Genomic DNA, 12,489 nt, shown 5'->3' with positions numbered 1-12,489 from the left:
GATAAAGACTGCCTCTCACAATGTTTATATAATAAAAGACATGTCTACTTAGAATACATTTCTTTTATTGATACCATGAATGTTTCATTTTGCATACAAATCGGCAGTTTATTCATTGTGTTTACGGGATGTGAAAATTTATGAATCGAGTCTAAAAATCGTGAACGCTTCGTTTGGGTTTCAGTCTACAAGCAGCGATCTTGTCCGTCGGAGAGGTTGCATCCGGCGGCGAGAGTAACAATTTGGTCGAGGTGTGTGAGTGCCCCGAGGGATACGCGGGACTGTCCTGCGAGAGCTGCGCATGGGGGTATGTGAAACTGATCAAGAATGGATCCGATTATCAGGATCATCATGTATGCGTGCGGTGCGACTGCAACGGACACGCGGGCACTTGTGACCTTACCCTGGGAGAATGCACGGTAAATCATTTCTGTATCCCTATAACAATTTTCAAATCATGATTCGCAAATTTGTAGAAAGTTAAGTCAATTCTGCGAGTTCTATCACAGTACGAAATGTTTGATTCGTTTAATAATATTCAGTATAAAAAACATGGAGGAGAGATTGCTAAAAAGCGGCAGCCTTATGGGACCTTGCGGCCCAAAAAAAGTCTGAACACGAACCCCTCGGTGTCTGTAATTTTTAACGCCCTCTAGAATATGCTCGACCAAGCAAAACTGCCGTCGGTCCAGTTCAAAAAAATATTTTTAGGATAAAATACAGTAAAATGCAGATGTGAACGTAATAAGTGTATTGGTTCCGACTTTTTTTAACGAAAAACCAGATGTCTAGACGCCTATAATCTATCGTGCTGGAAAAACAGCATCGATGAGTTTGAATGTCGGTATGCCCCGAAACTGTTATTCTGTAGGATTTCATGAACCTACCTTACCGATTTGGACCCATTTGGACCCACTTTTCGGGCAGCGCTTTAGCACAGGCGTTGCCGCTCTTTAGTAATCTCTCCTCGGTATCATATCTTTATCTTTCAAGAGTACCGCTGGCATTTTCTGTAGCATTAAATTATTTATTATATTTCTAGAAAGATGTATGAAAGAACCTAAAGGCCTTTTCCATTTTTAAAATTTTAAAATCTCCATGCAGTTTCTCTGTAGCGTAGACAGATACCTTAATCTGCTCGCATGGCTTCCTTCCTTACCTTAGATCGCTTAACCATCTAGCGATAGCAAAGAAAATGCAGACAAGTAGACTTACCAATTTATGGACTCCCGTGTCTAACGTTCGACTATTATACCGACATGGAATATTAATGCCACCTGTTAATGCTGATTCAAGAGTCCCCTCTTCATGAATTCGATTATACTTTAATTTTACTGAAGTAATTGATAATTTCTGTTGAATGAATTGTGAACTATGAATAACCCCTTTTTGAAAATCATACATTGATGTATGTGAAAACATTATTTCTGTTCGCTAGACTTGCGAACATAATACAGTGGGCCCAAAATGTGATCGTTGCGCATCCGGTTTTTACGGCATCGCTCTCAGGGGTACAGAGAACGATTGCAAAAGATGCGCTTGTCCACTTTTGATCGAGTCCAATAACTTCAGCCCGAATTGTCAGCTCGATGATCCCACGGACGCAGACAGTGGATACGTATGCACGCAATGCCCGAAGGGTTACACAGGCGATCACTGTGAAAGGTGAGTGTAAACGATCGATGCAATTAAAAAAAATGAGATTTCCAAACTCCCGAATCGAAAATTTGAAAATAGCTTAATTAATATAAAATATTCTGACGACTTAAGAGCATAATAATAAAGAGACTATAATAGGATTCGAAAATTGACTTTTATTGTTACAGTTGCGATGTAGGATATTTCGGAAATCCTTTGGTGCCAGGTAGCACGTGCGAACCATGCCTCTGTGGCGGCGGACCGTGCGATCAGGAAACGGGACGGTGCCTGGAGTGTCGCGGGAACACGGAAGGCTGGAAATGCGACAAATGTAAACCAGCTCATTACGGAAATCCCTTGGAACAGAACTGCTTGCGTGAGTACATCGTCTGTTTTACACCCGGTTCGTTATTTCATCGATGTCGCCACGCGATATCCCGCGGGTACTGAATGTTTCTCGAATAATTTAATCGATTCACGTTTCTCTATATTTTGCATCAGTCGGAACACGTGTATTTCTCACTTTACATCACATCTTAATGAATCATAATTCATTCTCGTATCGGAAATTCATATCACTTTTTGTCACGTTGCATTCAGCGTAATTGCATTAATTAAATGTAACGTAAATTACACATTTAGAAAGAGTATTTATGAATCTAATCGACATGATTCTTGTATCTAATATCTTTTGATATGCTTTGACAATAAATTAATTGCTCCAATCTGTTCAAAATTCTTATAAAAAATTATGACATGACGAATGCATCGAAAATTGAGAAGTTTGGGAGGTGATTATTCCACAATAAATAATTTTCGTTATTCTTTGGTTGATCTTGGCCATTCCTAATTTCACATTTCTTTCAAATTTCGTTCGTTCAAACTTCATTAATTTTTATACATTCCCTTGGATTTAAGGGTTGTCTATCATAGGAGTGTATCAAATAAAAATCTCTGGACAGTATTTTAAAGTAGAAGTTCCCAGCTGTAATGTAAGAGAAAAGCCATCGTCAATAATTTGTTACCGGGGAATTTTCGATGTAAGTTTCGTGATGGCATAAGCTTTTCAAGTAGTGTATGTATCAGGTTTGGTATGCTCCTATCCACGATGAAAGAATCTAAACACGAAAATCTCTGTCGGTTACAGCCTGCGACTGCGATCCCGTGGGCAGCAATTCCATTGAATGCGACACGAAGAGCGGTCAGTGTCCCTGCAAGCCTTTGTTCGAGGGTCGTGACTGCTCCTCTTGCATCGAAGGTTACGGGAACGTGACTGCAGGTTGCCAGGAATGCGACTGCGACGTGGGTGCCCTCGACGAAGTCTGCGATCCCGTAACAGGCGAGTGCAGGTGCGCGGACGCGGTCCTCGGCTTCCGGTGCGATCGCTGCGACGTCGATCATTACGGCTTGTCTACCGATGGCTGCAAAGGTAAGCACCACTGCTAGAATTATTCGAGCTTATACGATTGCTGCAATTGTGATATGTAGTTCCTAACGAAAGACAAGAATTAGTGAATACTTGGTGCCATTTTTGATTAAAAGAATATTTTAATCTTTGTTATTGGAAGACTGTTCAACTACCTCGTTATAAGCGTTGTATTTGACATTATTTAGCATAATTTAGCTAATGTTTAATTATAATAATAATTATGATATAATTGGCATACGTCAGTATGAAGATTCTATCACATAAACCGAGATCATCATAACACATTTCATACACCCACCCCTCTTTTACACTGAGACAGCAAACTCAGTAAAAGAAAATTCTGAATAAACCGTGTAAAAAGAAACACCATGTAAATGAAGGTTCTTATGTGTTTCACTCACGGTTTATTAAAAAAAAATATTTGCATTATATGTGAGAATAAAATGTGCAACGGTGATGGGTTCGCCGTGAGGGAACTCCAGCGAGAATAATGCACAACGCTCGGTCTTGTTCTAACTATATACGTATAGTACGAGGTGGATGTTTATCTCGAGGCTCCCTTAAGTACGGAGCACTTATCCAGCCGCATGACGGCGATCGTGAGCCGAGGATGTTACTCGAGATTTACAAGAGTCGAACCATCCTTGTCCGCGGAACGCCTCGAATACTTGCATACATATAATCCGTTTGGTTTATTATTAGTTTTAATTTACGATGCCCGATTTCCATGTGCAATACCGTTCGCCTCTTTTACTGCCCCGTACTTGGGATACTTCGCTTCCGGTAGAAAACGCGGTTGTATCATTACGTTTAATGAAATCGAGTTAGAATTTTGGTTTCACGAAAGTTCCAATTTGGAAAATAATTATTTATTCTTTTAGAAAATTATTATTTATACTCTTATCACATACAATTATGAAATTAAATTGTACGAGTCGTAGAATCTCTACCAAAAGTTTAAAGAATGTGATATAGGATTGTTTCCAATATTTGAAGCGATAATTGTTTATTGACTGTGCATGTCGATTTTATAGGAAAATTTATTCATGGACAATGACATAAGCATCACTAAATATTCTTGACAATTTTTAATGAAAATTTCCAGATTACAGGCATGTAAGTAAGATTCATAAAATTGTTCGATACGTTCTTCTAAGTCAGAAGGAATTCTAATATACATATGGTTTGAAATATTATGTTATATAATATATGGTTTGAAATATTATGTTATATAATATATAGTTTGAAATATTTTATATTTCCTTGTATATTACTGCATACTGTTTCTTTAAATTACTGAAAATTCCCATAAATACATAAGCATCCGTAGTATAGTAATAATCTTTCTAATGGCCTCGCAAAATTGTGCAATGTTTTATTAATGAAACATCTATTAACTGTTTAAAATTTGTAAGCTTCATCTTTATTTTTTATATAAGGATTCACACGACTTTAATTTCATTCACATGTCTATTGTCGAAACAAGTTTATTCCAACACTTTCGCACACTTGACGCAGGTAAGTATCTAAAGTTCACTCATAGTTCAACGATACCACATTCTGTATAAAAAGGATTTGAAGGAAATACAGTTGGTCGTGGGCGTAGGCTTAAACCGTCGCAGCTGGTGGACTGAGCTCGCAGAGATCGGGCTCGTAGATCAGCGCCGGCACAAAGAATCACATAAATTGTAATCATTCAGCGCGAGGGGTAGAACACTCTCGAGACTTCCCCTCTTATTCTTTTACTCTCGTCATTGCTGATCTAACCGTGAACGGTGCCGATTGCATAATCCACGATCACTCTTGCCTCGCAATCCCGTTATATATTTCAAAGATCAATCGATCATTCGTCGAAATCGCGAGATGAATGTATCGCCTGTCATTTTTTTCTAACGTTACTCTTTCCTGGATCGTTCACAGCAGAGATAAGGTGGGAGATTACTTATGAACCCGTTTTAAGATGCTATTATTTCAATCAAAACAATCTGTTTCTGATATGAAATCGCTTATAAACAGAGGTATTGTAACTATACCTGAGTTCCCGAGAGTCTAGGAGCATCTCATGTTACTAATGTAAGTATCAGCATATTCTAATTAACTAATGATCAGACCGTGCCAGATGTGACTTTCCTCTTCCTGGAGGTATCTGACGACCGGAAAATATGCTCATATAAGGACAGTAGGTCCAGCCCCGTAAACCCATATTTTTGGCTAATTTTGTGGTTAACATTGACAGTCTGTCATATCGCGCTGTCACCGAAATCTACCCTCTTAAACCGAGCCGACTTTTGACTGTCATAAACTACCGTCTCTAAATGGCGAACGTCCGAAACGTATTCATATTTTTAGGGGAGTAATGGTAGTGAGAGAGACAGACACGTGAGACAGAAAAGTGTGTACGCTCTCACTCTCACTACCATTACTTCCTTACAGTATGGATGTTCGTCATAGCTTATGACAGTCAAAAATCGGTTAGGCTTAGAACAGATAGGGATCCATAGACAATCTCTCTTCTCATCTCTGGTTCACAGAAATAATCGTTCATCGCATAAATTGTTATTAAAAGAAGCATTTCTGATTGATTTCAACTTTCAAGTATAACACTTTCCAATACAATTTTAAATAATTTGTCTAGTAGACGTATATAGAAAGACAGGAATTTATTGTTTCGCACAGTCCTGAAACTTATGTGCTTTCTCGGACGTATTTAGACGTTTTATGCGCGTAATAAGAAAGTGTAGAATCGAAGTGCAAAACCTAATTTACGATTAGCCGGAACAGCGATCGAGGCACGGTATCTCACAACCGCTTCGAGATACGGGGACAGATACCATAAAATCCGGTGCGCACCGCACGCTGGTCAGCCCCTTAGCTCGCTTCGGCTCATTCCATTCGAGTCACGACTTGTCTGAGATGTTAATTAACTTTCTGTGACCACGGTATTACGCGGTTTCCTTCATTTCATTTCACGCTCGACACGCTTCGGTTAACCTGAACCTCTCGGTTTAATTCGTAAATTCGTTGTCTTCCAATTTGCACTTCTCGCACACCTGGTTACGCGAGCCGTTTAATAAGTACGAGTAAATGCTGGTACTTGTAAGAACTGAGAAGACACGTTGAAAAAGAATCCAAAGAAAATTTCGTATGAATGAATATGAAAAATTAAAAGAAGTAGTGATTACACTGCGGATTTTATGCGATTATAAGAAAATTGAATGTGTAGAAATGCCAAAGGCTATGTATGTAATGTATGAAACAGTTGAGAATGTGAAAAGCTGAATGTATAGTCCGATGTTTAAATGATCAATCAAATGTTTATCTCAAACACGACTTTTAAACTGATAAATATTTTATTTTCCATGAAATCTACCGACAATCTGAAGAAATTCTCTCGAATCTGTTATCCTTTCGTCACACTGTCCTACAAACCGAGAATTAATTATTTACTTCCTCGAAAATAGTTTTAATTTCCGTTGAAGCTCATAAATCCTTGTGGAACTCGTTAAAAGGAGCATGGTAAATGTTCTGCTAATCTGGTAAAGTTTTAGCTGAGGTTAATCACAACGTTCAAGGGGTTAAGAAATTAAACGTAGACACGGTCAGCGAAGGAGTTAAAGATCGGTCACTAGTGTAAATCAATCCAAGACCTGTGGCCTCGGTTGAAGGCGCCCTTAGCCGAGGCAGCAATTAACGTGAACGAAGGTGCTCGGGTCATTGTTCGATAATCCAGCCGCTTAATAAGCTTCATTGGGTCCCGTCGTTCACTCTATGCAAATCGAATTTCATACCTTCGTCTAGCTAGAACTGGGAGACGAATCGGTAGACATTCTTCTATGACTAAACCCAGACAGGTATTCGTACTATTACTTGTTGACGTCCGCATTGTGTACACTGTACACTGTTCAAGAAAATATTGGCATCACGAAATTTATGCCCACAATTGGCTTAAAATTTTGGAACATTATCACTCAGCTTCCTGCGAGGACTTCCCTTTTAAATTAAAGCTTGAAACCTCAGTTTCAAAATATTATACGGAATATTAAATATGGTTATACACCCCAAGATCTCCTTGTCAGTTCAAATCTAAAGGTATGTTTGGAAAAGTCGAATACTTGACCACAAGTCTCACACGTGGTTGTAGGACAAAGATTTAATTTATACCAACAATTTTCTCCCAATTTTTTCATCTGAGTCACTGCGTGAGTTTAATTACTATTAGCTTGTATATTGAAAGATATTTGATTCGCTCGAAATATTTCATTGTACAAAGAATCTTAGATTTCCGTTCGACTTTCACGGAAATGATCAAAACTGTGTTCGCATTGCGCTCTCCGGTGTTTAGGAATTTATACGGTGCCCGCAGCGTAAAATCGATCGTGTTCGCCAAGTAATGTTCTGTGCATACAGCGCCGGCCAGCGAATAACAGAAGATCATTTCCACAAAGTATCGGGCCCGAGGCTTGTTCGAAGTCCGAGGTATGATCCAGGTACTCTTGGGCATAGGTGAACTTTACTTACCAGCTAGCCTCGAGAGGTCCCATTTCACGACAGGACACGACAAGCGCAATAGTGGCGTATAGTGATCTACGAAGTTGATCCTTGCCCCGCTTTCGTGGTCTTCAACTAATAGAGTATTCGAGGAAATATTTATTGCTACAGAACAATCTCTCTATTTTTATAAGTAAATCAACAAGTTTTTATAAATACCAATGCATTTGGATGTTACTTAAAAATTAAGTATTTATCATTTTTTCATGTATTTTTATTTTAACAATTATGCTGCCAAAAAAGTGTGAACGTGTGGAATTTGGTCTGAATGTATAATCGAGTGTGGAAGAGTAATTACGTAGATTCAACATCGACCGAGAGATTTCAATATGCTATGTAATAAATTTCGTGCGATAACCGTCCGTCTTATCAAAATCGGATCACCTCTGCCGCGAGTCGATTTGCTTGTACAAGAGATTCCGTGGCTCTTGCGTCCTTACATTTACTTTATGTATACATACATACCATGTACAGTTCTCTACACTTGAACAGTCTCTGTTAAAAATTCATATATGCATCTAAACTTATTTTTATTGATTTTAGAGACGCGATGCATTTTTTATATTTAAACTCTCTAACATTTGATACCATTAAATTGTCTCTGGTCGTTCTTAGATCATTAAAAACCGCGTTTTCGATCAAATGGCCGGGCACCGTAAGCGGGCAGTAAGTCATTTCTTACACGGCATCGAGGTGGGCCCAAAGCAGAAGAAACGACAGGCTTCCTTCCATTCTCGAGCCCGGCCTTATCGATCGCAAGCCACGATAAAACGTCATTCCCTTTTTAAATCGCCGCCGATATACACAATACGAAGTGGCGGCGATTCTGTGGCCCGATAACGGCCTTCTGTATAAGGGGCCCCTCGCGACAGTGACACGGAGGCGACATTTCGTGCCCCGTTCTTGCCGCGCCGCACCGCCTCCTCTTCTTGCTCTTCGCGCCCCCTCCTCCGTTGTCGCGATGCTTAGAACCCGAACGCCAACACCGGCTCTTTCATTCTCGCCGTTTCCCGCAAAAACTCGTACGAAACCGCGGAATGCTGTCTACCGAGCCTTCCTATCCATCGGTGTATAGATTTTCGATGTCCCAACGTGTCATCGCCGCTGGCGAAACCGATGGATCATTCTAGTTGCGGGTTCGTTGGCTCCCGGCTTGGTCAGCTAAGGGGGAAGGTCTTTATTTCTGTGGTTGTAAACCAACACCTACATTATATCAACCTGAATCGCGTTTGCAAAAACTCGGAATTCCTACACGAATTTTAGGGTACACGACCTATCATTATAAATATAAAAAGAAAGCGTTTGTTTATACATTAGCAAAAACCAAAAAAAGAACTTAAGTATAGTATATTAAGTTAAGTATAGTAGATATATGTGGTAGATTTCTTATACACTCCGGAGTGTCATATTTATTGGTAGAGCAAACGACGTTATTAGGAATAATTACGAGATTGAGAAAAGGTAAAAATTATCTCTTTTATATTGTGTAAAATAATATTTTAGAAGATGACGAAGTTGATCTGTTAATTCTCATTCGCTGTACGGAAACAATTTATCTATCGATTTATGTTCGTATTTACGCATTTGTTCTAAATCATTAATTATTTTAATATCCTCGTCTCTCTTCAACTTCCATCTCTGTGCGTCAAAAGTGTGCATTAAACAGAGCAGTAGATCCGAGCGGAGATTATACAGGCATTCTTCTATCTCTTCGGCCGGTGTTATTTATCCCCGACATGGTAGCCCTTTTTAATCCGCGCACCTATCAACAGAAACGATCGTCCCACGATCTGGAAAATAGTTACGATTATTATCGGGGATGGAAGATCGAAAGCTTCCTCTATCGCCTTGTCCCGCGTCGATTTCGTACGTCGTTTACGCGGAATATCGGAAAGCTATCCTATCAGATTTAATTGGTGCTTCCCGATCGTTTTCCCGTTTACCCCGCCGCGCCGTGGCAACCCACCCGTAGAGACGAAGCGCGAGTTATTCGCTGAGCGCGTACGCTCGCTAATAACGCAATCGGCTCATCGAATACTTCGCTGCTATCTTCCTCCTTATTCCCCTGCTTGCTCCGTGCACACTCGGCTGACCGTAGTGGTCTGAAACACGCGTGGGTTGCCCGTGTAACGTGCAATCATTCCAATAAATGAGTCAAATAATAGCAATGGTAAAAAAAAATAACAGTTTATAGTATTTATAGGAAAAAATTGCAGTATTTAAATATTGAATTGATGAAAAAAAACTGCAAACTCGTATAAACAACGAATATAAGGTATACATTAATCTATAATAAATATTCTTTCAAAACTCAACGTATGAATAATCTTTTAGTACTAATTTATCTATAAATAATGTCCTTTGAGAAAAGGAGATGAAAAGAGACGAAAGGTAAGAAAATGGGGAAAAGGAAATAGAGGACGTGACAAAATTGAAATACCTGGGATATACAGGTGTTTAAACCTGGGATGTCAAAAGAATAATAGCCACATTAAAGAGACAAAGAAAACTGTGATAGCAATGATACTAACTTGAACCATTCATCAAAGACAATTCAGAAACAATTTTAAGAAAAGCCTAATGATCATTGATAGTCTACTTAAAAGCGTCTTATACCCTTTTCAACCCCTAAAGGTATGAAATAAACGATTACTACTACTATTAATACTAATTTATCTCTACAATGTAATCTTGAACTAATTTTAACTAATAACTAACTAGCATAATCTTGGACTAACATAATACGTGTATATACTTGATTTACATACAATGCACACACGAATAAATTCTTCCTATTGGCGGCATCTAACTGAACTTCGAGGCTCGCACGTTACTTGTTTAAAAATACGAAACCAGAGAAATGCCAGATGCAACGAAACATGCACTAGCCTGACTAGCCTGTGCCAGTCGTGCCTCGTCCAGTTTTGTCCTCGTGACCCTTTGACTCTTTACTTGATTTATCTCCCGTGGCTGTACAGCAAACCGTGGATTTATGTGGCGTGACAGAGTGCGATTATGTAATTGGCCGGTAGTAAACGTGCATTCCTGTTCATAAGTCACTGAACGGTTAATTAAAAAATCCAGTCGAAGTACTACAGTGACGGTGTTCTGACGTCAATTTGAATATGCAATAACTTTTTAATTAAACTGTGACTTTAATGCAGAAGAAAGAATCTGCATTCGACGGATTTATTCCCATATTTTGACATTACGTGACAAATTTTTACATTGTGACGACGTGTTCAGATATACTTGTAATATTAATTCTGAATATAACGAGTGAAATGTGTTCGATTTTGATTATTTCTCGTTCAATAAATATATGCAAATGCGTATGAGTCACGGAGTCTTGAAACATGTCAACTGGTGTACATATTTCAAAAATTACTCACTCAGACCGGGCAAAAAACGCATTATCATAACAGGTACAAATTCATGGTGGGACGTTCATTTTTTTCTTGTAACGAAGAACTTGCAGGAAACGAACTGACTCTCGAGTTTGAAAATTTACATAGAGGCAGATACGAGGTGATTTTAAATTAAAATTCGTCGCTCTATCATTTTTCGAATCATTCATATTTAAATCGAACAGTTCGCGTTTTGTGAACACGTTCGGAAATAGCTCCAAGACTCACGGTTTTATGCTTCGCTCATCTGTCGTACGTAGGAGGTTTTCGAGTTTAAGGAGTTTAACTATTAATGACCATCCAGGGAGGACGTCAAATAGCAGTACATTTACACTTTCGCTTTATCCCTATTTCCGGTTTAGGCTCATCTTTTCGCAGTTTCCAATAATTATATTTGTGCATTACTTTCTTCATACAATACAATCATGTAGTAAAACACTGTCGCTCATGAATGTTGTATACCTGCTTGACACACATCTGTTCGTGAAAGCTTTCACCGATCACACATAATTTAACAAATTTTATTAGGAAGCTGATTAGATACTATTTGTTTCTAGAGAAAAATATGTTCGCTGCAGAGTTCTTACCTCTGAGACAGTGAAATTCTAATGGTAAGAAACCAATCGCCGTGTTAGTAAATTAGCAATCCTCGGAAACTATCGGTTTATCTCATTCGCCTGTAAAATATGAAACCTATTACCTTCTCCCGAGCGCTCATCCACAGATACGTACGCTGGTGTCAGTATCTGCTTCGCTGTTCCCCGAGCCATAATAATCTAATAACGCAAAAAGGCTTCGCTGTTTTCGACGCGAAAGAATCAAACGCGTCGATAAGATTCTGCACGACAATTATACGCGTCCATTAGGCCTCGGCGATTATGCAGTAACGTCTAACAGAAACGCGTTAAATCGCGTTAAATCGTCGAGATCGTCCGACGTCGTAGACTTAATCTGTTTACGGGGAGAACGTTGTTCCGTTACCCATTCGTGGTTCATTGGCAATTAGTTAAGGACGGATTAAAACTGCCCGAGGTTTATCTAAATCGCGTTCCGCGCGACGCATCGCTGCGTCGGTTGTTTCTAATTCGACTTAATTGCAATATATGAGTCGCTGTCTCGTGTAATTACGCGATGAATTTGATTGTGTTTACTGCCTACTCGTGATTCCAGTTGGAGAAACGTTCCAGAGCGGTGGAAACGCAAGCGATTTGATAGTCCAAATTAATAGTAGCAATCGTTGATTTCATGCCTTTCGGTCTTGGAATACATTTGATGAAAATACGTTTACAATACATATATTTACGTATGCAGTCTATGTACAATAATTGTCTGTAATATTTTATATAAATATACATATAATTAGCATGCATTTGCGTGATGTTTTTCTTCTTTTTTATTGTATCGATCTTTTCTTAATTGGCTTACCTCTCATCTAATTCGCTCTTTCCTCTTCTTCTCTCAAGATTT

General features: G+C 39.0%; 1 protein-coding gene across 1 annotated transcript in view; it reads left to right on the top strand.

The window, feature by feature from the left end:
- The window catches only part of wb (wing blister), a 134,461-nt gene that overhangs the window by 54,704 nt on the left and 67,268 nt on the right, over positions 1 to 12,489 (top strand). The window contains exons 10-13 of the mRNA XM_018027159.2: positions 185 to 419; positions 1,439 to 1,665; positions 1,827 to 2,014; positions 2,786 to 3,067. Of these exons, the coding sequence (XP_017882648.2) occupies positions 185 to 419; positions 1,439 to 1,665; positions 1,827 to 2,014; positions 2,786 to 3,067 (932 nt within the window). The remainder of the gene's footprint in view (positions 1 to 184; positions 420 to 1,438; positions 1,666 to 1,826; positions 2,015 to 2,785; positions 3,068 to 12,489) is intronic.

This window comes from Ceratina calcarata, unplaced genomic scaffold (assembly GCF_001652005.2).
Source record: "Ceratina calcarata isolate Rehan_Ccalc_2016 unplaced genomic scaffold, ASM165200v1 scaffold400.2, whole genome shotgun sequence".
Taxonomy (NCBI): domain Eukaryota; kingdom Metazoa; phylum Arthropoda; class Insecta; order Hymenoptera; family Apidae; genus Ceratina; species Ceratina calcarata.
The sequence above is the reverse complement of the archived record's forward strand: the minus strand, read 5'-3'. Positions and strand labels throughout refer to the sequence as shown.